The sequence below is a fragment of the Prunus dulcis genome, chromosome 1, assembly GCF_902201215.1.
Source record: "Prunus dulcis chromosome 1, ALMONDv2, whole genome shotgun sequence".
Lineage (NCBI taxonomy): Eukaryota > Viridiplantae > Streptophyta > Magnoliopsida > Rosales > Rosaceae > Prunus > Prunus dulcis.
This window is the reverse complement of record NC_047650.1, coordinates 17550134-17575230: the sequence shown is the minus strand read 5'-3', so window position 1 is coordinate 17575230 and position 25097 is coordinate 17550134. Positions and strand designations below refer to the sequence as shown.

At 36.8% G+C, this 25097-nt stretch overlaps 2 protein-coding genes across 2 annotated transcripts; both read right to left on the bottom strand.

Moving 5' to 3' along the window:
- Nucleotides 1–6200: 6200 nt before the first annotated feature.
- LOC117616122 (calmodulin-like protein 3) lies at nucleotides 6201–7515 on the bottom strand. The gene has a single exon (XM_034345337.1). It carries the CDS (start codon nucleotides 7366–7368, stop codon nucleotides 6688–6690), a length of 681 nt encoding a protein of 226 aa, XP_034201228.1. The 5' UTR covers nucleotides 7369–7515; the 3' UTR covers nucleotides 6201–6687.
- Nucleotides 7516–11873: 4358 nt separating this feature from the next.
- On the bottom strand, nucleotides 11874–18315 carry LOC117616751 (replication factor C subunit 3-like). The gene is made up of 11 exons (XM_034346157.1): nucleotides 18025–18315; nucleotides 17838–17948; nucleotides 17263–17295; nucleotides 16645–16813; nucleotides 16134–16315; nucleotides 15874–16010; nucleotides 15641–15739; nucleotides 14124–14193; nucleotides 13857–13931; nucleotides 13089–13134; nucleotides 11874–12246 (listed from the first exon to the last, which is right to left on the bottom strand). Exons 1-11 carry the CDS (start codon nucleotides 18106–18108, stop codon nucleotides 12188–12190), a joined length of 1065 nt encoding a protein of 354 aa, XP_034202048.1. The 5' UTR covers nucleotides 18109–18315; the 3' UTR covers nucleotides 11874–12187.
- Between the last annotated feature and the right edge of the window lie 6782 nt (nucleotides 18316–25097).

Genomic DNA, 25097 nt, shown 5'->3' with positions numbered 1-25097 from the left:
TCCTATTTAGACCTTTAACGACGTTTTTTAAAAAGTTTCGACGTGGTAATATCATTCACACGACGAAAAAAATATAACATAAGACGTAATAAGAATTTTTCACAGTTTAATAAAAATTTAAAACAGAGTGAGTAGGCTTACAATTAATTTTGCTTTCTCTGCCACCTTTGGATCGGGGATGTTACCATGTTTGTCCTGTCTAGCTCTCTTCCATAAGGTAGATCGATCAATTTCTACCCCAGGCATGGTTTCCTCCAATTGATCCTCCAATCCAGCATATCCTTTTCGAGACAATCGATGATTGTACTCGAGTTTCTCCCTAATCTGTGCATGTTGAGAATGCACAGACTCAAAATCTTTGGAAAGCCTTGAAGCTACAAAGGCATCCCATTGTGCTTTCTCTATGAATTTATATGTTTCGGGGGGTTGGCTTAATTTCTCCTTGTCATTGGTGTATGGAAGGATATAATGCCTCGTTAGTGTAGACTTGAAATCCTTCCATTTCTTGGCAGCAGAAGCTAAAACAGAGTTCTTGCCCCCTTGACCTACTACAAAAGCCATGTCAACTGCTTCCCATATCTGCTCCTTTATATCCTTGGGTATTTGGGACCATTTCTTGTCCACAAGTGGAACTCTGGAGCGTGCCAAGACACCAATGTACGATGCATTTCACTATGTGCTTGGCCAATACCTTTCCCCCTTTTATTGTACTCAACAATTGGCCTCGGTTTCTGAAGCTTTCTCTTCACAACACGAGGCATTGTGCTCATACCTCGACCAGTCTTTGAATCATCAGAGATTGTTGTCTGGCTTGTTGGTTCTGTCTCAGCAGATGATGAAGCAAACTTCATCTTCTTCGAAGACTTCATCTCCTTCGAAGACTTGTCTTGAGGAGCTACCATTCCAAGCTCCTTATCTCCATTTTTCTTGGAGCCAGAATCCTTAGTTTGGTGTTGAGAAACCATTTTAACAGACAAAACTGCAAGTGAAAATATTTCAGGAAAAGATTAAGAACACAAACGACGGTTATTAATAAAATACGACGTATGATGATTTTAAACGACGCAATGAAATAATCTCAGACGTAATAAATGTTTAAAACCATTATTTATATAACGTCGTGGTATTTATGTTCACACGACGTCAATAGTAATACACCGTCGTGGTATTAACATTCACACGACGTAAAACAATAGATATACCGTCGTCTATATTAGATACCAACCCTAATTTCTTTTTCTTTATATTTTATCAAATTAGGGAAAAACAAAAACCATTGTTCAGAGAAATCAAACCTGCAATTAAACAAGCAAAAAAAAAAAAGACTATAATTTTAAAAACAACTTTGTCAATTTTCAGACGACGCTAGAACCACTGACGAACCGTCGTGGTCTACATATTTAACCACGTAAATATGAAGCTGCCGTCGTCTTATTTAGTTGAGGTAGTTGTCTTCAAAGTTGAAAACTTTCCCTCTTTGTCTGTATATTTTATCAAACTTGGAAAGAAGTAAAATGATTTTGGCCAGAAAAAAGGTAAAAAGATTTTTCAAACAAAAAACGTATGAGCATGCAAAACAGTAACCAAAATAGTGAAAATGAAAGCTTACCTATTGCGTGCAATGAAAGCAAGAGGAAGACGATCGATCTTTAAGTTCAGAGACGACGAAGAAGACGAGAGGAAGACGATGAAATACTCTGACAGTGCTCTGACAAGGAAAAAAGACGAAAAGTTTTCTCTGGGAGTTGAAATTTTTAATCGGGTTTGGAAACAGTGCATGTGTAAGTCAGGTAGACGAAAAGTTGCTTATATATAAAACCATTTCAAAAAAATAATACGGCGGTTACATATAACTACGACGTATAAATTAAATACTACGACGGTAAATTTAACTTCGGACGTGGTAAATAAATACGACAGTAGTGTTGTAGGTACCGTCGTAGTAAACTCAAAAATTAAAGTACATAAGTAATAACTCGCGTCATGGTAGATTATTTAACACGTCGTTTTTATTAATTTACCGACGTGGATTTATGTAATATACGTCGGTATACCGACGTTGATTTTACAATTTAAACGGCGGTTTTTTTGTAAGGACCGCCGTTGGTTTTAAAAATTTATTCTATAAATTTGTCGCTTTCATTCATTTTGGGTTTACATTTAGGGTTCCAGGTTCTTACTCTCTCAGAGACACTGTCTCTCACATCTCAAAGACAATAATTTGGATGTCTTTCTCAAAGAGAAATTGAGCTTACTCGCATCAAATCTATGTCCACAAGAAGAAGCTTGCAACTAGCCTTCTCACTTCCTTGATCAAGCCTGATATAGGACACTTAGTGCTTCTGAATACTCCTTGCTTTCCATCAAAAGAGATGCAAGCCTGGCCTCCACTCGCTGTCGAAGGAAAGTTCGCTTCTCAGGGAAATCTGAAGATTAGATTTGCTGGAATGAAGAAATCTGAAAATCAAAGAAATTTAAAATGAAGGAAATTAATGTTCTGGAATATGTAAATTTTTTTTTTTGGATGACAGATTTAAAAAAAATAAGAGTATAAAAACAACGACTGTTTTTGTATTACTGTTGACGTTTTTCGTCGTCTTAAGTAAGACTAAGACGACGTAATATATTTGTTGAGCGACGTTGATTTGTTTTTTAAACGTCGTTAGGTATAATATAACCGTCGTTGAAAATTGTCTCTCTGATTGCAAATTTGCAACGACGTTAGGTATAATATTTGTAGATACACAAAAGCACACACATCATCAACTTCCAAAAAATTGTCTCTCTGATTGCAAATCTGTGTCATCTGTTAAGATTATGATGTGGAACAGAGTTCCATCTGGTAAGATTTCGTAACCCTTGGGATCTCAGGAAATTCTGGTTATGTCGGCGGTTTTCTATATAAACCGTCGTGGTTATTTCAATTCTTGTCATTAAGTAGATCTACCGACGTAGGATAAGAAAATCAAAGAAAAAAATTGTTAACAAAAATTCTTATTAAGACGACGGTTTAAATTAAATGTACGACGTATAAAATGAATAAATACGACGTTAAATTTTATTGTACGATTTAATGATAACGTCGTAGAACTATACGATAATGACGTCGATATATTTATATTTTCCGTCGTTGTAAATTAATTTAATACGGCGATATTTTGTATTTTAAAGCCGTGGATTTGTTTGTAATTATACGGCGTCTTATACGAAAACCTCGTCGTGTTATTTTATGAGTAAAAACGGCGGCTTTTATTGAAAACGTCGTCTTTACTTTCTACGTCGGTCGATTCATAACTTCTGCCGTTCTTTGTTGGCTTTGATTTTACACTGCGGAAATCTGTTTCAAATAGACGTCGGTTGTTTAATTAGGTACGTCGTTATTTTTGAACAGCCATTTGAATCTTCATTTTTGGTTGTCTAAGGTGGTATAACACGACGGTGTTTTTAGAACCGTCGTCTTTTTAAAAACCACGACGGTTTTCAATTAGACCGTCGTTGTTTTCTGGTCGTCTTTTTCACTTTTTGTAGTAGTGACTCTGCTTTGGACCCTAGCCATAACTTTAAAGCATTCAAGATTGATGATATTTGCATGCTTGCAGAGAAATTTTATCTTGATAATTTCAATGCTAAGGAATTACGTTTATTGAGGTGTCAGCTAGAACATTTTGAGTTTGAAATACATCTTGATATCTTTCAAAATATGTCTACTCTTTCTAAACTGTGTCAAAGTTTAATTAAAACAAACAGAGCAAAGACATATTATTTGATTGATAGGTGTTGAGGCCCAAAAATTCACGGCTTGGCCTAAATGAATTCCCAGCCTGGCGCAATACCTTACTGAGAAAAAAAACCCAACTTGGAGCACACAAAAGTCCGCCATGCATGAGTCACACTCCACGTGCCATGCCAAATAAATAATCCATCATGCTAGGAATCGAGATTAAGATTATAAAATGCATTAGCTCTGCAAATCCATGCTAATTATCCCGTCAAGCATAATAATTAAAAGCATGCCAAGCAATATGACATGCCAAGCAACATGCCATGCAACATGCCATGCTAAGCGAAAAATTGCTATGTCACACCCAATCACGCTACAAGCCTAAGTGGGCCCAAGCCACTCAAATGCCGGGGGCTTGCTTGAATGGGTTGTGGTATGGATGGTAATAGGTTGTCATGAGGCCCATTGATGGGCCAAGAAATGGAGGTTCCGGGTCGCTTGGGAGCCTCACAACCCAAGCCCATTTCTTAGGCCCAAACATGTGGGTGAGCACAAAAGGGAAAATAACCCAACCAAAATAGTCCACTAAAATTACCCAATATAGCCCAAAGCTTGGTGAGATCAGCCCATTTGTTTTGCCATCTTAGAAAGCCTATACAAATTAGAAGTAAAAGGCAGCAAAGGCTCCAGCATTTGGCTGAAAGACAAAGCCATGGAAGGAGCTTGGAAGACCACGTGGGTTGCTGGGAGGGAAGAAATAAGTTTTCAAGTAAAACATCCAAAGAACCAAAAGATATTGGAGCGCAGGGAGCCATCCTTCGAACCAGCATGTATACCAAGCTCTTTCCTTCACCAGATCTAACCATGAAAAAGGAAAAGAAAGGGAGAAAAGGAGATATCTGAAAATGGGAATTCATCACTAGGGCAGTTATGGGAAAGGGATCTTGAGCTCCCAAAATCCCTGATTTTGTGCAAAGGAGCAGAGTATATTTTACCAAAATAGGATGATTGAAGGGATGAGGGGAGAAAAGAAGGGAAAGACTTGGCAAAATGGGATGGAGGCCATTAGGGTTTCTTAGAGAAAGATGGCTTCCAGCGGCTATAAATAGGGCCTCTTCTAACCAACGAAAATCATCCACGACCAGAGAGCAAGCTTCCTCTCTTACTTTAAAAACCAGCAATTTTCGTGCTTAGTTCATTTCCTTCCTCCTTAGTTTTCCTTCTTGACATATTGTTCTAACACTTGATAGAACCTCTGTCAAGCTGCCGGAAAAAGCACTCAAGCCATCTTCTTCCCTCTTTCCCTCATTCTCAACTAGACCCCCCTGCAAAACCCTTTCTCTCCTACCTTGATACCCCATCTTTCCCCTAGGAACACTTAAGTTTCTCTTTAGTGCTAAACTCATGGCAACTTTGCTCCCATGCCACAAGCCTCTCATGTCGAGCTAAGATTCTACCTGTAAGCACAAAGAATTTATCTGTATTTTTGTTGGTGAAGGTAACCAAGGTATTTCCTAAGGCTTTACTATCCTTTCAAAATATTTTGGGGTCTGATCTTTGAACTCAGACACAGGGGATATTTCCTTAAGTTTGCTCTTTCCGCCTAGCCCATTTGTAGATGCCAGAAGAAAAAGACCCCTACAATAGGTTGATTCGTTTAATGTTAACTCTTTCGGTTTCTACGGCAACTACAGAATGAGCATTTTTAGCTATGAAACATGTTAAAATTGTACTTCGTAACAAGACGGAGGATGAGTATCTCACATTTTCCCTTATTGTCTACATTGAGAAAGAAGTTTCTATGGATATTGATTCAGATTCAATAATCACATATTTTGAGAAACTCAAGGACGTAGGGTCCTACTTCACTGGGTAAGCTTTTTTTATTGTTTATTTTGCAATGGACATATTTGTTTGATGTATGCCCATATGTGTTTAATTTGATTCTTTTATATATTTTATGTAGTACTTTAGATTATATTTGTTTGTAATGTGAACGAATTTGTTTGTATAAAGGAAAATCGGTAATGTAATAGATCCATATAAATAAATAAAAAATATCAGCATACCCCTAGAAAATTTTCTGGCTCCGCCATTGATCACATATTAATTCTGTAATTTGGCAAATCACCGTTATCTTCGGTGTTCTCCTCTCTAACTGCACCCTTCCTGGGCAAGGAATCTAATTCAGCACTTCATCTACAAGTCTAACAAGCAGATCTGTACCAGAGACATCAGTTCACGTGCGTCACGTACCCAACGAAAAAAATGAAACAACATTAACCTCTTTCTTGTTTATCTCCTATTTTGAAACCCCTGCTGCAATCCTCAAAGTTGATCACCCAAATTGCAGCACCAGTGATTAGTACATTATGTAATGAAACTTGTCTTGTTCGTTTATATGATATTTTACTATATGTTTATATTCCTGAGTCACAGCGTCACGGAGAAAATGGAGGGGGGTTTCAAGAATCAAGGGTTTCAAGAATTCAATGTAATCAAATTCATGATAACAAAATACACTCTCCATGATGAAATAACAAATACAATGGGGGAAATAATAAAAATGACATGATTATGAAGAAAATTCCACAAGAAAAAACACAATTGCATTCTTTTTGGTGATAAAACTGATCATATGCTTCCCCAACAACTTCTATTCTATGCCTTCCTATTCCCCTTCTCCCAACATTTGGCCCACAGATCATTCCTAAACGCATCCACAGACAGCATACTGGCCGGAGCTAAGACAAGGCTTCACCGGAGCCCACCGTGGGTCGCACACATACTCCCGGACTTAATTGGCCAATGCCCGTTAGCCATGTACACCACGGTTCGCACCGTACCATGTGACCGACCACATGTGATCACCACTCTTTTTGTTTTTCTTTGTGTACATTCTCAAAAATATTTACACATCCAATTTAATAGACTCCCCAAGGCCCCATCTAAGACAATTCCATTTGTTAACTCAATGCGCTAAACCCACCTCCCTTCATCATTTGCTTGAACTCCTTGTAGTTGACCCTTCCATCTCCATCCACATCCACCTTCATGATCATCCTCTTGCAGTCCTCTATAGTCCTCCCCTGCTTAAGCCCGAGCGAGGACAAAACCGACCTCAACTCATCAACGGTGATGAACCCGTCTCCATTTTGATCGAACACATTAAAAGCCTCCTTCATGTCTTCATCCTCATCGCGCTCATCCATGATAGACTGGTACAACTCTCCAAACTCATCAATGTCGACGCACCCGTCCCCGTTTACGTCAATCTTTTGGATCATGTTGAAGAGCTCCTTATCCGGGATAAAGATGCCCAAGTTCTCCAAAGAGTCATTCAACTCCTGCTTGGTGATCCGGCCGTCCCCATTGCGATCAAACATTTGAAACACACGTTTTAGCTCATTGGGGTCCATTCGAATAACTTTAGGAGCACCACAGGGCAAAGGCAAGGGCAGAGGCAAAGAAGACGAAGATGAAGATGGTGGAAAATGGGGTAATGATGTATTGGTAGCAACAAGATTGGTTTGGCAGGGGAACCAAGAAGAAGGGAGGAGAGGCCTTAGATTCTTGGGGACCAAAGAGAGGAGGAATGTATTAAGAAGGTTGTAAATAAGGAAAATCCTTGGGAAAATGGTTGGCATTGGGAGAGTTTGTTGTATGGTGGGTGTTGCTTTGCCTAATACTAATAGTGTGGTTGAGAAATTCTTGGAGACAAAATTGGCTTCTTAACGAAGGAGGTTATTGGATGCATGTTACCAAAGTTTGGTGTGCACATTGGCCTTTTTAGAGACCTGCTTTTTTTTTTTTTTTTTTTAACGCGTATTTTGGGAAATATTTAATTAATTTACAGTTTTCAAAACGCGTTGTTATAATTGTTGTTTGGTGTGTGTGTGACTTGGAGTGTCACTAATGTATTTGGTGTTAGCTTTCTTTTGAATTTTTAAAAAGAAAAATGTGAACGTTGATAACGGATCTATGATTAAAATTGTGAAAAAGACGTTGGGGTGGGCAGACCAAAAAGAAGAAAAAAGAAAGACGTTGGGGACTGGAACGCGCCAAATATTGAGGCCGGCAGATAAATGACCGTCGGATTTACTCAAAGACTACTTCCGTGAGCTGGTGGGTTTGGGGACAGGTGGAGCAATTTTAGGTGTTGCTTATTTTGCATTTTGGCCGTTGGTGAGATTTACAGTTTTGTTATCTTTTATTTTTTTAATATAAGAGATAGTCTAAACACAACCAAGATGTTATGGGGATTCGAATCTAAGACATCTGGTCTGCAAATTAAAGCCTTTTTCCACTGGGTTATAACCCATTGACTATTTTTGTTATTTTTATTCTTTTGGTAGCATTGTTCATTGGCGTTTGGGGGTGAGTTTAATTTTCTTTTTATTTTATTGTTATTAGTTTTAGGGCTCTCTTGTCACTTGGTATGAGTGATGCTTATATCTGTGCACTTCATTATTTCTATTTTACTAATGTTTCAATTCAATCATTGTCCTAGAATTGTCAGTCGAAATTTTCTTATTTTCTCTAAATCTAGTTCTATTTAGTGGTGGATTTTTTTATGATGTTAACTCAGATGGTGGTGGTAGTAGCACTCTTTAGGCTTATTGTTTGTCTTGGGTTTTATGGGTTTGTATTTAGTTGAAATTTGTTGTTATTGCTCCTTAATAGAAATTTAGAGTTTCCTTATAGCATCCACAATGGTCTCCCTAAACCACCTCTTTGGATAAATTTTAGGGAGGATTTGAAAAAATATAACTACAACCATGCTCCCTATCCACTTCCTAAATATATGGATACCTCTGGGAGCTCCTAAATCTAATGAGAGAGAAGGGACTTCTAGTGGCTCTTTATAATTTAATGCTGATTTATTTTATGAGTATTTTAAACCTTTAATTAATGCTAATTATTTTTTATATTACTTTTATAGAGATTGACCAATTAAAAAATAGTTAAAGCATTTATGAGTCCCTAAACTAGAGAGTATGATTGGAGTCAAAATTTTATATAGAGCTCCTAAAATAGCTTTAATATATTTTAAGATAAATTTTAACTAAAAAATTAGAGAGAATGATTGTAGATACTGTTAAGACCTCACAATTTTAGTAGTTCAGTTTGAATTGGGACCCAATAATGAGAGAACTTGTGGACTTGACCCTTGTATCAATGATTAATTAAGTAAAATATATATTAATTAATCAAAAGACATGCCTTGGGGCTCTTGAGTTATGGGAATCAACGCTGGCTTCATAGAGATTATCTTAGTTTGAGTAATTACAATAGATGACATGCAAATAACATCAATTAGTATATTCATTGGTAATACTCCCACTTTGGTTACTCACCCTCAATACATAATAATATTTAAATAATAATACCTTTTAGTATTTCTAAGAAATTTATAATTCAAGTGTTTTAGAGCAACACACGAGTAGCAGCTAGTTGGTTATAACTATTTCGCTTCACCAAAGAATTTCATGATCCAAGTCAGGTATCTGCAAGTCGCTTTGTGAGCAGTGAATTTCAATTTCAGAGATCGAACGGCTACATTTTGACTTAACTCTGCATGGCTGGACTATATACTTTATGTGCTGACATTTTGTGCAACTTGCGATCTGACAACCTACTCTTATATATATATGCACGTTATTTTAGATAAAACGACAGCATCTTAGTGGCTTGGTCAACGTATGATTAACATGTTCGAATATTAGGAACTTATATATATATATATATATATATATATATATTTAGCTTATGTTAAGGGATTTTTTAAATAAGTTTATTTGAAGGACATTTTTATAGGACTTATTATACATGTATTTTATTAATCTAAATCGTTTATTTCAAGATCATCTTTGCAAAAAAAAAATCACTTGAATCCGATATCATTTAACCACTTAATTAAATTATTAAAATTTTAGTACTTTGTACAATGTTCATTGATTTTGTAGGACACAATTAAATGTCTAAACGGTTTCCGATTTGTCTAATTTTTTTTTCAAGAATAATATATAAATGAAGACTTAAAGAATAGATGAGTTGAATCGTTGAAAAAAAAAAATTCATAGAATACTATATGTATTCTCCTATACGGACTTCCAAATATTATTATTGTACAGACGCAATTTATTTTCTACTATCCCTCCATACGTTTCTCTATATTTATAATAACGTCAGCTCATGGTAATACGAGAACATGAGTTCCATAAGCAGGAACACTTTTGTTGATCCCATTTTTGTCACAACTGGCAAAACAATTGAAACATGCATCTGTGTCTATCTGTCCATGAGCTGTTTTCTTCTCTCATTTGGATTTCAAATTTACAACTGCACTAATTAATTAGCCTTCAATCACGCCCGTGCAAGCGCCGCACACACCAAAAGCGCACTCTCCTAATAGCAGATGTCAACTGTGCCAGCTAGCCTACATCCTTCTCAATTATATCTTCGCGGCTTTTCTTTCTTTTTGGTGTTTACAAATAATCAGTTATCTAATTTTCTGTGACGGTATTCGCATGATAATGTGTAATTAACTTGAGATAGCATTATTTTGGCGGTTTAGGTAAGTTTTCTTATATATCTGAATTTTTTTTCTGTACTTTTGAAAGGTCATATGTGTGTTGTTTTGTCACCACATATTCTAGTTAGTTACTAATCAATTCTAAGCGTCTTAAAGGGATGTGTAGAAAAGAAATAGGCAAAATTGTATTTTAACAACTGAGGTTGCATGTTGCTTACCTACTTACTTTATAATAAAAAGTTAGTCACTTAATACAACAATGTATAGTTTGATGGATCAAAATTAACTTTGATGGATTGGTTCAAAATTTGCAGGGCACTATTGGTTTTGTTATTTGCGACAATGATGGTCATGTCTTGCTAGTGCAAACAAGATTGGTGAGATTACCATTAATGTGGATGAATGCTTGGCGTTAAGGGATGATCTTGCCCTTAATCGCAGGTGGCGTAAGATCATTGTTGAAAGGGATTCCAAACTTATCATTGACAGTGAGCTTAAGAAGGTTTTGATTCCACGAAGTATTCAACAAATTGTTCAGGATATTTGGTAGCTGAGTTCCTTGGGTGATTCTATTCGTTTTCATGATGTTTTTAGGGAGGCTAATTTCACTGCATATGTTGTAGCTAATATGAACCATGCCCTCTCGACTTCTGTTGTTTGGGAGAATGGGTTGCCCCTCTCTCTTCTATTTTGACCTCTTTGGACTTCCTTGCTCTAGAGGTTTTGTTTTGTAATTTTCAGTTCCATATCACAAAGAAAAAGTTATAATTGTGCAGGTCCAAACACAAGGTTCCAATATGTCTATTCTTTATCATCAAGTGGCATATTTTAACATAACTAGTGCTTTTCAAGTACGCAATGTTGCCTACTTAGAGAAATATGTAAATTCTACCTACTTGAATTGAATGCCTACGACCTTGAAGTTTTGCCTACTCCTTTGTCTATTCTTTTGGAAATGTTTTAATTTAACCCGACTCATTAAGTCCATTGTGTCGGATAACTAAACCATAACGCAACTTGTTTGTTATCCTCGTTGGGCACCCATAAAAATTAAAGGGTTGTTTAGTTTTAACCCATAAAAAACTTAACTAATTTGGAAGAAAGATAATTAATTTTGCTTAATTAATATAAAACCAAAGCCACCTAATTTTACCAAAAGGATATCCAACAACCCTAAAATTACTACATGTGCCATTGTGCTTAACTGTCCAGGCTTTTTAAGAAGAATGGTAGAATTGTCTTATCAGTTGTTATTTTTTACCTGGTCCAACGAATCAGGGCCTCTCTTTGGGCTAATCCAAAATAGTAGTTTTTTCCTAGGTATTAAAACTAAAACCAAAATATCCAATATCTTACAAACTAAATAATAAGTTACTTTTATTTTAACATAAAAGTTAAAACCAATCTTTACTTATAAAAATAATAGTGCATTGGCACTCAAGAAAGTTACCATGCATGTTCCCTTGCAATTAAATCCTTACATTTTTTATGAGAGTAGTTTGTGATAATTTTTTTTGGAGTGGAAAACCCCTCTTCATCTCGATAGTAACAAAATCATTAAAAAAATCATTGATAATAAATTATACAAGGGCTCATAAAATACATAATAACAATAAATGAAAAATTAGACATTTATTTTTCAATTTTTTTTTTTGGGGGGTTGAACAGAACTAGTTATTTGCGTTTCTGGAAATGAAAATGCTACACGTCATATATTTTCATTGGGCAAAATCATTCTACATACCCGGAAAAAAAAAAAAAAAAAAAACCAAACAAACAAACCGTACTACAGGATGCTGGTTGGGATGATAAACATCTTCAATGACATGCTTCTAGTGAGACCATAAATACTAAAACCAAGTACACAATTCATTGCCATCATGTTCAACAAAAACATTTCAGATCGATGGCAATCAAGTTAAGTCTTGTGTTCAGCCAAAAGCTGCAATGAGGAAAGCCTTATAGATGCTCATGAACTTGGCCACGAATGCTGTAAAAAGAATCATTGCGAGAAACTCCATTAGAGAGCCGAGACCATCTCAAAAGGCAACTTCGAGCACAATCCCCGAAAACATAGAAAAATGATATTTCTAAACCACCTTGACTCTGACGATTTTAATCAAAAAGGGAGTCTGATATTAAATTTGCATGTTACTAATGCCATTATAACTGCTTGAAGAGCATATGCTAAACAAGAAGCTGTAATTACTAAAACTAAATAAATCCTGATGACGGAAAAATAACTTTGCCGGGAAAGTATTATACGGTCGTTTCTCTTGCTGATTGCCTATGCCTAAATGGCTACGCAAGAAAATGTCTAGCAACATTTTGGGTACGTGTACAGATAACGAAAAGCCTGTTTGGTAGCATTTGTTTGTTTTGTTTTCTGTTTAACTAAGGAGAGAGAAAAAAGGAGAAGGTGAGGAGAAACATGAAAGACACGAGAGATATGAAGAAGAAAAACAGGAGGAACAATAGATAAACTTGTTTAAATAAAAAGTAAAAACAAATAATAATTACTCTGTTCTTGTTTTATCTATTATTCGTTCTCTCTTATTCGCCTCTCTCAGATCTTCTTCATTCTTTCTTCTAATCTTCTCTTCCCTTTTTATTCTAATTTATAATATATATTTTTTTAAACCAAAAAAAAACAAAATCAAACAAGCTATAAAAGTACCCAACATTACTAAGTGCTACCTGATCTACAATATCTACCATACATATAGATAAGATAGTCGAAACCTTATGTAATGAGTTGTTGCTTTTGCCATGTGAAGGTTTTATAATACTAGTCAAGGTTTCCTAATACAGCATCTGGATAGATAAAAGTACCTTCGAGGTGAAATATGGCTTTCTGCCCAAGACGCATCCTGTGTTCCTGTGAACAAAAAGGAAACTGCAATGTAAAGATACTTGAATAGTACATTAGATACATCAAATCCCAATTTTGCTACGCTATTCCAAAGCTGAACCGCAAGCAACACTACTCTGCCAACAATAAACCTGCGAGTCTGCCACTCAAGTTAATGCCTTCATTGTATTTAGAGGACAAAAGAGGATGTTGCAATATCCCTGGTATACTGTGTAACTCACCAACCTCAATCTCTTTATGTAATTTGTTCAATAAACTGTGGTCTCTGGGAGATAGATATATAACACGACCACAACTTAGCTCCCAGTACAATCTAATGACATCAGAATTTATGACCAGATTACCTACACCAATTCTACTGCCTTATAATAGAATCAACCATAAATACCTCGACTGCATTTTTGTATCATCATTTACCAACATATGTAAAGCACATGGGCGATACCTAGAACTTGAAGGGAAATGACTATTAAGACATAGTGATATGAAATGATAGGCGTAGGGAATATGATTGACTTGTGACCTGATGTAATGAGGTCAGTATGCTAACGATAAGTTTTTAGCCATGGTATGCTAATGATTCTTATTTGCAGCACAAGAGACTGCAAGCTCACAAGAATCAGAGATCGTAAAAGAGAAAAAATATGCAACCTGATCTAACCGCATTGTGGAAAAGGAACTACTGTAGGAATCAAGACTACTAACATGGAAAATGATTATATACTTACGTAGTATGCAGCCCAATGGCAGACCTCATGCTTCAACTCAGCATCCAATTTCTTCAATAATTCAAAAAGCAGCCTCTGAGACAACAGAAAATATAAGGTTCAAATCAAATTGGGAAAACAAAAATAAAGGGGAACTCTTGAGAATTAGCCTGCAGGAATACAATTAAGAAGTAATTCATACAACTTTTGCCACACTTGATAAAGCCTAAAACAAATAAGGTGGGGCAAAAAATTGTAGAACACAATAATAAAGGAAAATATTTGTACCTTCAAGATGATCTCTGGAGGAATACAATTAAGAAGTAGCTCATACAACTTCTGCCGCACCTGGTAAAGCCTTAAGAAAAATGAACAATGTTTGATTAGAAAGTAAAAAAGAAATACTAGAAGATTGAAAATAAGAAGCCAGGAATAATCCATCTTACGGCATTATTGTAAATATGGTTACAAAAATATAAGAAAAAACGTCAGACTTTAGACATCACATAAATTGAATAGCGAATCTTCTACCACAATAACAATATGGAATTTGTCAAATCCTTTCATGTAATATAATGGCATTACAGTCAACAAGGGCCTGCTGGTCCCTATTTTCAAGCAACTACTGATCTAGGTGGGAGGATTATGATAAACTGTGTACTCTAATCCAATTATTTCAAAAGTTACAAAAATGTGGCACTTAATAAAGGAAGGGTATGTTCTTACAAACACGTTCTATTTTATGCTAGATAGTAGCAAACATATGGCCATGAATTTCACAGGGCTTGATCATCTTTTCTCTTCTAAGTTATTCCTTTTTTATATTTCTAAGTTATTCCTTTTGGTCTATAGTTTTAATTTTACGCTGTTTTTGTGAGCATGACCTTACTTTCTTAATATACAACATTTTCACATCTTGTAGCTGACCCAAAAGAAATTGAAATATCATGGGAGATTGGACACAAAACTTGAATGAGTATGTTTTCCAAGATTAATCCAACAACACATCAAACTTCTGGATGCATTATAATTATGTCACATCAGGCTATGTGGATTTATTCTGCTTCAATTCCAGCAAGAGAAACCACAACTTGTTCCTTAGTTTAGTTGAAGATAAGCCAGTGAGACTGATAAACATCTAATAGCAGATGGACCATCAATGAAATGTTGCAAAGGAGGGGAGGATGGATAATACATGACCAAGATACCACAAAGGCAAGGGATATGTGACAAAATAAAATATTTTATGGATAAAAGGAGAAGTACTACAAGCATGATGCACCGAAGGTGGTACAGTAACATGGAAAGAAGAACGTTACACAAAGTATAACATCTGCAAGCAATAAAGAATAATAAAGTAATACTTTGTGAATTTGGCAAAGAGGCAAATAAAAACTCCAAACAGGCAGATAAAAAATCCAAGAGATGCAGCCAAACCACATTGGTTTTTCTTCTTTTGGTTGACGAACAAACAAAAATATTGAAAATGCGAGTGAATTTGGTTATCAGCATACTAATTAAGGAAATATCCACCTATGGTGGAAAAGGGAGAATTCTTGTTGTTAAAGACCCAACCAATAGAAAGAAGTTTATTTAGATATATTGTCAAATAAAAATGACAAATGAAAATTGAAAAAGAAAAATGATTGTGGACCAGCTTCCACAAGACAAATAGGTCTGCCTATGGCCTTCAACAATTTAGGGTGTTTTCTTGAGTTCCATCAATAATTGAACCAGAAAACTTTCGAACCACAGATACAAATGCTGCAATAGAGTCCAAAATTTAAGGATGAAGAAAGTCCAACCTTTTTGGGCTCTGCTCCTTCATTATATCAGATGCAATTTCAGAAACATATTCCTCCCAGTCCATTGGGGGTATTGCTTGATTACTTGTAAAGGGATACCTACAACCACATCAGCGGTTCACAGAAAGACCATAGCTATCAGGACCTCTTCTGTCTGCATGGTGCACAGAAGAAAATGAAGGAAAAGAACTGTTTCATGCATCTAATGACCAATAAGAACTATGGAACTTAACTGTTGAACACGACAAGTTTCGAATGACAATATAGCTCTCCTTAAGCTCCTATTTGATTTTTCAGCTATACGAGCAGGAAATCCAGAAGGAAGTTGCAGCCCTTCCTTCTTTCCAATGAACTCCAATACCTTAACAATCTGCCACAAGAAAATTTCAGATGAAATCATTGCATGAGGCATAATTTACAATGGAAGTGAACATATTTTATAATTTTTATTTCCCACAACCAATTCTAAAAATTGCAAGCCAGAAAATTCAACCTGCTCTTCTGTTGGCGCATTTATTCGCACATTTAGACACCGGGACCGGATTGCTTCAGTAACCTTTGAAGAACTGTTACAGCATAGTATTAGCCGGCAATAAGCACTATACTTCTCCATAGTTCTTCGAAGAGAATGCTGAGCTTCTCTAGAAAGTTTGTCGACTTCATTCAGCACTAAGACTGACATTGTTAAAAGGACATGGTATCAGCAAATAAATATTAAAGACTGAAACACCAAACTACTTGATCATCCAACTGCATTTTTTCCATTTAATTATTGTTTTAGCATGGGCCGCAAGAGAGGAAAAAAAAAAAAAATCCTATCTCGCAGAACTGTGAAAAGGATGATAAACAACATAAATAACCATAAGATAAACAAGCAATTCATTCAACTGAAGAAAACCAGCTGCCTACGTTAAAGTGAAGGTACCAAAGAAATACTTGTAAGCGTATACATTGGATAAGTGTATATTCATTAAAGATAAGCAATTAAACTTATTTAAACTTACTTTTATATCCCTTTTTCCCTTTTGTGTCAATGGGTCTATTTTTAGCCATTTCTTTAATTATCTCTTGAACAATATATCTGTCCTGAAAGCCTGCATCACTGGGGTTCAGTTCAATATGGTTTGTGCTTGATAATGTAGTCAGCTCTATATCAATGGTTCTACTTCCAGCCTGAAAATAAACCATAGGAAAATTCTAGTTCAAATGGAACACAAGAAAATAAAATCAAAGGAAATTCATGGAACCAATGGTTTTAAGTTGAACAAGGAGATATTAGAAGAAAAAAGAATCTTTCATAAACATAAATAATTGTTGTATAAGTTAAAAAGGCCAAAATGTCTTGAAATTAAGTGAGCATTAAATAAAAACCAATTCGGGGGTTTTTGAAAAAGTTAAGAAAATGAATCAGAAAGAGGGTAAAGTTGAATTTGCATTAAAAAAACAATTAATCAGATGTGTAATGATTTAGAAACGTAATGCTTTAGCATGTTCTATAAATTGGCAAAGCATCAACAGTAAGTCAGAAATCAACACAGCATCACCTAAATGACATATAAACAACAATTTCTGTAGCTACATCCATGATTAATCGCATCAATACAAAAGTGGATGAAACTTACATCAACTTTCCATGTCCTATTTTCCACCTTCACCTGCCAAACACAATCACAAGAATTTCTCAAAAGTCATCACAACGTACAAAATTTCAAATGCCAGGCAGAGGGGATTCTTGTGAAAAAAAAATATAGAAAATATCACAATTCCTACATTAAATGCTAGTTTAATTAGTTTGAGACATTTGCATATGCTCTGGCTTTGTTAGATGCAAGGAGCCATTCCAATCCTTACAAGCTAACCACAATTTGCATGTTTTGACTTATTGAGAAAAAAAAATGCACACTTGTCAAATTGTGCTAGACTTGTCAGGAGAATGTCACCGTACAGGTAAAGAGCTAAAGCATTTTTCCTTGTAGTTTTTTTTTTCAGGATCTATTAGTTCATTTTTTTAATACCAAAACAAACTGCATAAAGGTGAAAAAGAAGACACAAAGGAAAAGATTTTGTTCTCTTCTCTCTTCCTTCAAACATCTTCTCAGTAGCGGAACAAAGGACCAGAGTCAAAATACACACAGATAAATAATTTGAACCCCAAAAAATATTAAAAGAAAAAGAAAAAGTGTGAGAAAAGGGGGACCTTATCGGCGCTGGGACCGAAAATCTGTCGAAGAAGGGCGATGATTAGGGTTTTCTTGCCAGAGCCAGAAGGGCCGTAAAAGAGCAAATGGGGGCAATCCTGCTCTGCAACCTGCACTAGAAGATCTTAGGGATTTGAAATCCGAGAAATTGGGAAATAAAATCCACGAGAGAGGGTAGAGTTGTACGAGTTTCTTGAGGTTTTGAGCGATGTCTTGGTGGACCATCGCCTGGTCTAGGGTTTTGGGTCTGTACTTGTCCACCCACAGCATCTTCTTCAATCTTCACTGTCTGGGTCGCGTAGAGAAGTCAGGCCAAAGCAAAAATCTCTGAAACAAGCAGTGAGCAATAGTGGCGCGAAATTGCATTCTGCGCAGGTTAATCGCACCGTTGGATTAATCCAATGGCACATACAATTATTAGCTTAAAATCTCACCAAATTTGGAAATCGAGCTGCTATTTTCTTACTCTTTCTTGTTTCCCCAACTTTATCTTTAAAATTTTAAAGACAAATTTATCATTTTATAAAATGACTTCTAAGGACTTAGGGAAAAAACATAAACTCAAATTTATTTTATGTTCAACTGTTCAATTATTTTCATTCTTTTCTCGGTCTGTAAGGTGTTGTTTCTATTCCTTTTACTTTTCTATTTTCACGCACAAATGGAACACAATATAAAATTGCCCTTCAAATATACACCTTTCTCTTTCAAACATTTATCCATAATATTCTCAGAAGCTACAAGGTAGAGCATAAAAAACTAAAATATTCAGAAAATCAAAATATTAGAGTAAAATATTTATCCAGTCCGTCAAACACAACTTAATCCTCTCCATATCTCAACTACTAATGATTAGCAAAGAGAATTTGCTTGACTTAATAATTAAAAGGTATTATAGGAATAATGGTGGGTGGAAAGATAGAATTGTGATCTTTCAAATTTACATAGTCGACGGAAAGATAAGGTGAGTCGAAAAATAGAACAAGAGTAGAAATAGCAACACTCTTTGGAGAAATAACCATTTTCCACTCGTTGGACCACCCTAATTAAGAATTTTGGAAATTTGCAGAACATAATCTCTTTTTCTTCACATAGGATTTTTTAGCCTTTTCTTTCAAGATGTAGAAATGTAGCCACTCGAAACCCTCTCGAGACCCTTCAAATAGTGCTCAAACTCCCCTCCAATGGTTAAAATTCTGGAAATGAGGAAAAAAAAATGCTATAAGTCTTTAACATGTTCGAAATTTGGCTACTTTTCAAAAATTTCTTTCAAAATGCAAAAGCTATAATTTTGACCTCTTCTATTTTTTGGTCAAAAGATACTTTCATTAAAAAGAAAAGAAAAACTCAAAAAAAGAGCAAGAACAGCCCTAAAAAAGGGGAGAGCAACACCACCGAGCCAAAACAAAGTGGCAAAAAAACAAAACAAGCCAATAAAAGCAGGAAAAATACAACGAAAGATCACCCCATATGAGAATAAACCCACCGATAACCTTTTAGAAGATCTAAAAACTAAATGTCGTGCACCCCAAATAATGTTCCAAATCACATCACACACCACAAGGAAGTCATTGGCTTCATCACAATGATGACGCTGACTAGATAAATAGTAGCATGATATCCCAACTTGACAATGTAGGAGCTAGACTTCATAGCTAGCCACACAAGGCGATCAACTGTATTAGGAGAACTAGTAGGCATAGATTTTATCATAGCTTCCTCGCACACCGGAATAGATGGTTCGACATGTGAAATGTTCCAAGATCTAGTGTCTTCATTAATTAGGTTGCTGACCGTTTAGGGAGAAACGATTAGACGTCTAGATGAGGAGATTTTTCTGAGAACCAGTATTCAACCACCAATCATTCCATACCTCCACGTGTCTTTCATTCCCAATTTGTCAGAGAGATCCCTGCTCAATGATTTCTTGACCCATAGAAGGTTGTTCCACGTCCACTAGCCCTTTTCATTGCTTTCACTAGACAGCAATCAAGAAAATATCGCGCCTTAAGAATTTGGACTTGTTTCCCTCTTTTCGGCTAAGGTGGCCGACAGAAGGAACTTTTGGTCCTTCTTCTTTTGAGTGCGGGGCCTACCACCACCAAGCCACAAATTTGGGTTTGAGTGCAGAGCGATAAGTAAAGCAAGAATGAAATAAAAACGATAAGAACGATAAGAACGATAAAATAAATTAAACTTGAAATTAAACTTAATTAAAGTGCGATAACAATGAAAAGCAAAGCAATGGAAATAAACTTGAATTTAAATGACAAGAAAATATAAATTGAACAAGAATTTAAACTTACACTAGAAAAAGGAAGAACTCGCTACACTAGGTGCTTGAAAAGTAAAATCCTAAGTCTAGGAAAAGAAAAGTGCAAGACGAAAGTAGGTTTGTCTGTCTGATGTTGTGTCTTTTGCCTTCGTTTGGTGATGTTTATATAGGGCATCCGTTGGCCAATGGGCTGGCCATTGAATGGCCAAATGTCAGCTCTTTTAAAATTTCTTTCCTTTTGAGGCCCCCTTAAATTCGTAGATCACGTCGACTGAGATATTATGGTTGCTTGATTTTCTCTCGTTTTGGAAAATTCTGAATCGTCATCAACCTCCTTGATTTCTTCCCTTGTGAGGCCTCCACCACACGCATATAATCATTCAAAAATCTTGGGCTCGAATTGGTGTCTTGGGCTTGAACCTCCGGTTCATTGGAATGGATAAGGATACCCTTCGTGACATTTGAATTCCTAGAGTTCTAAATTTGGTCCGCCAAGGAACCTCATTTAATCTTTATATTCGTTTATTAATATATATATATATATATATATATATACAGCTGTAAAAACCTCCCCAAACCGAAACACTCCAACCACAACAATTCTAACACTCCCAACCAAAAAGACTCGACTACAACTCATTTGCCCAAAAACCCGGTTGCACTTCCTTTGGGCACATCTGGCCACATTCAAGCACAACCCAGCCTTCTTCTCCAGCCGCGTCTCGCAAGACTCCAGCCACCACAGCCCGGCCGTAATCCTCCAGAAATTCGGCCGCACATTTCAACAACCCCGCTCGCCAAGCTCTGCCAATCCAAATCCCGGCCGCAGCTCTGCAACTCCACACCCCGGTCGCAACTCCTCAACTCCAATTCTAGCCGCAACTGTGCGACTGTAAATCCAGCTGAAGCTCCAAGACCTTCAGTAGACTCGGTTGCCTCGAAAAACTCGGCTGTGATTTTCAACAGCCCCAAACCTGGCTAAGAATCTCCTTCCAGCTCCAAACCTGGCCATTTGAGGTTGTCAAAAAAGTGCTCGGGTTGGGTGACTTTGCACCACCCCCAAACAAGACCCAAAGGGCATTGAGGTTGCATATAATCCTCCAGCGCTGCTTGGCAAGAAAGGCCTTGTTGAAAGCATGAAGCTCTATGAACCTCATTCCCCCTACCTTTGCCACGCACAGTTTACTCCACGAAAACCAGTGAATTTTACCCTCAGTGTTTCCCCACCAAAGGGTGGAAGGCATGAGTAAGCAGAACATAGGGTATATACAAACCACTAAGGCAAGTGATTTGATGAACACCTGTATGCTTGCTTGTGACAGAAAATCTAACTTCCATATGAAAATTTTTTGTGTTAATTCTATCCCACACATAAGCTAATACATCCACCTAGATTGCCATCAGAAAGTGGGAAGACCAAGGTAATTACTAGGACTGTTAGTAACCGAGATGCTGAAGATATTTCCACATGCCATTTTTGTATATGGGGGATATTGGGCGGAAAAATAGAGACTCGATTTTTTATAATTGACAGCCTTCCCTAAAGCCACTCAATGTCTCTTGAGGATATCTTTAAAAAGTATATAGGATAGGCCTGGGAAATATTTGTTCAACTTAATACACTGCACCAAACGTCTATGAGAAGCATGAATAATATTGAGAGAAAGGACTTCAAAAACTAGAAGGAAAAGATACGAGAAGAGGGGATCCCCTTGCCTCAAGCGCCACAAAGTGGTAAATGAGTACCAAGGAGCACCATTCAGAATCATAGAAAAGGAGATCGTCCTCACATATTGCATGACCAAAGCAACCCACCAACAGTCAAAGCCAAACCTAGCTTCAATCCTAATTCACAAACTTTTTTGGACTTCTTTAATTGGAGGTAGTGAAATGCCTCATGTGCTAAGAATATTGTCTTAGATTTTTTTGCTAGGACAAAAGCATTTTAATGATGGCTAATAAGGTTGCAAAGGAGAGTAGGCCATGAGCTTAGACAATATCTTGTAAGAAATATTGCACAAACTGATATGGAGGAATTTAGCCACTATTTTCGAATTTGGAACATTTGGGATTGGCACAATATTAGTGCAATTCAGGGACTTCATACTGTCATTCACAGAGAAAACCAAATCCACCATATCATTAATGGACATTTGGAATGCCTCCCAAATGGGGTGATAGAACAAGTTAGGGAATCTATCAAGGCTTGGAGCATTAAAGGAACCAAGTTCCATGACCGCCATCTTGACCTCATCCACAGAGAAGGGAATAACAACCTGTTATTATGAGCACTATTTATATTGCCCTGGATGCAACCCAAAAGTCCACCTCAATTACAGTAGTCCCAAGTTTAAACAACTCTTTGAAGTAATTTCAAAATGCATTTTTGTTGAAAGTATGTCGTAAAGCAAAACATGTAATGTTACTTTTGAATATATCACCATTATTTATGGGCAAGACCATTGTTTTCAACCATGATATTTGGTCTATAATCATAACAGTAAAACAACAGTCCTTGGAATATAAAATAATATGAGAGCTATGCAATGAGATTGGATATAAGGAGACCTATCATACTTCCACATCATTTCCTAAATGTTCCTGATCATAGGATTATCAATTGGGCATTAGTCATCTGCAAAGACTGGTACATACTATATATGCTCGATTGGGAGAACAACTAGTCTTAAGTCATTAGGTGTAGAGACACTAAGATAAGTGTGTTAGGTGCTTAGAGAGATAATTGCACTTAACACGATCAAATTACGATTTCTAGGACGGAAGTCTTATTCACATGTCAAACTAGAACTCATAAGTTGTTGTTGAGGCCCAAAAAATTCAAGGATGGGCTTAAATATATTTCTAGCCCAGTTTGACACCTAACTTTGGAAGAAACCCAACTTGGGTATGCAAGAGTTCGTCATATACACTTGCACACGTGCCAAGCCAAGCAAATACGCAACATGCCACGCAGAAAGGTCGTAACAAGCCAGTAAAATGTACTGGCTCTATGAACCCGCCATTGTTATCCCATCGAGTGTCATTTGGCCCGGCCATAGCCCATCACAATAACATGCAACGCCAAGCGGAAAACCTTTATCTTGGCACTAAGCCACGCTACAAGCTTAAGTGGGCCCAAGCCAAGCGAATGTCTGGGGCTTGTTGAGTGGGTTGTGTATGGATGGTTGAGAGAATTCACAAGGCCCGTTGATGGTCCAAGAAGTGGAAGTTTTGGGCTGCTTGGGCAAAACTCAAGCCCATTTCTTGAGCCCAAACATATGGATAAGTATGAGAGAGAAAACCCAATATTTAGGAAAATATCCAATGACCTGCAACACTTGGGAAAATCCCACATCAGCCAAAACATCTAGCACCTTGTAAAAAAAACGAAACAAATAGACTGTTTCCAGCCACTTGACTAAATCAAAGCAAACTCATAGGCCACTAGAAATAGAATACCAACAAACCAACAACTTAGAAAATAGCCCAGCCCAACACCTTATAAAATATCCAGCATCTTTGCAAATATCTCACATCCCTGTTAAAACCAGATCGAAGCCAAACCATCTTAAAAACCAAGCAAACCTATGTGCTGGTGGAAGTAAATCACCTTTTGGACCAGCATCCATACCCATTCTTTCCTCTGCAAGCTCTGGTGGGAAAACAAGAAGGAAAAGCAAGAGGCGCCTCACCTAGATAAAGGAGTCCAGCAGCAGGAAAGTCTAGGAACCCCAAAAAGCTCTGCTCCTATGAGCTTGGGTTAGGGAGATTTCACTAAAGAGGATTGAATGGAAGAAAGTGAAGAAAAATGGAGAAGAAGACTTGATAAAATTGGGGGCTTCCAGCGCCTATAAAAGGAGACACCGTCTACCCAGTGAAAACAACTCATCCAGAGTGAGCAACATCCTTACTCATTACTGGAAGCTTCAATTTCAAGATGTGTTCTTCCCTCTTTTCTCTCTCTCTTTCTCTCTCTCTCTCTCTCTCTCTCTCTCTCCCATAACCACCACTAGAGAGAGCAAGCATCCATCTTACTACTGGAACCATTCAATTTGAAGTTCTGTTATTCCATTTCTTTCCTTTTTCTCTTCTGGCAAAACACTCAATAGCGTGACGAAGCTTTTGTCAAGCCGTTGGAAGATTTACTCAAGCCACCCATTCTTCCACCTTCATCTTTTCCTCATTTCCCTCAATAAATCCTCCCAAAATTCCCTCTCCCCTTGCTTTAAATCTCTGTTTCTCATAGGAAATCCAAGTCTTCTCTCTCTTATGCTAAACTCATGAATGCTCAGCTCCCATGCCACAAGCTTCTCAAGCCAAGCCAAAATATTTATAATCTATCACAATCGTTTGATTTATTGGTGAAAGGAACCAAAGTGTTTTCTAAGGCTCTACGAACCTTTCAAAACACTCTTGGGGCCTAGTTCTCGAACTCAGGCACAGGGGCAACTTTATCCATCCTCTCTTTATGGCATTCCAAGCCCAATCGTCAAGCTACTGGAACAAAAAGACCCTTACAGTTGTAATAGTGCTAATTAGTCCTTAAACATGAGACATCATAGTTTTCTTGTGGGTAAGTCATTTGTCTTTGGAAGCATTATGCGGTCATGTCAATAGATATGACTCAAAGGTGTTATTGGGATTCTCAATGAACTGACAGAGGGAAGAGAATGAATAACAAGGGATCTCTGCTCACAGTAAGGAGAAAGAATGCTCGAAAGATATGGATTGGGAAATCTTTGCAAAGAAGTAGATATGATTAGAAATGAATTTTTTAGACATGAGCAATGTAATCACATAAGTGCAAAATTCGTATTAGGGTTTGGACAAAAGCATCCATACTCTGATAATATGAATTAGGAGCACTGTACTAGAGAAGGACTCAATCACACGGCAATTCCAACTTGAATAAGTTCTTCACTTTTCTACTTAGCTTGAGTAGCCATGACATACTGCTAGGTGTCACTTATGACTTTCAGAAGCC

Excerpts from the sequence above, each read along its gene's own strand:
- LOC117616122 (XM_034345337.1), bottom strand. The coding sequence starts at position 7,368 with ATGCCAACCATTTTCCCAAGGATTTTCCTTATTTACAACCTTCTTAAT.
- LOC117616751 (XM_034346157.1), bottom strand. The coding sequence starts at position 18,108 with ATGCTGTGGGTGGACAAGTACAGACCCAAAACCCTAGACCAGGCGATG. Across the intron at positions 16,814-17,262 it reads ATAGGACATGGAAAGTTGAT|GCTGGAAGTAGAACCATTGA; the intron begins GTAAGTTTCATC and ends GTTTATTTTCAG. Across the intron at positions 16,011-16,133 it reads ATGCGCCAACAGAAGAGCAG|ATTGTTAAGGTATTGGAGTT; the intron begins GTTGAATTTTCT and ends TTCTTGTGGCAG.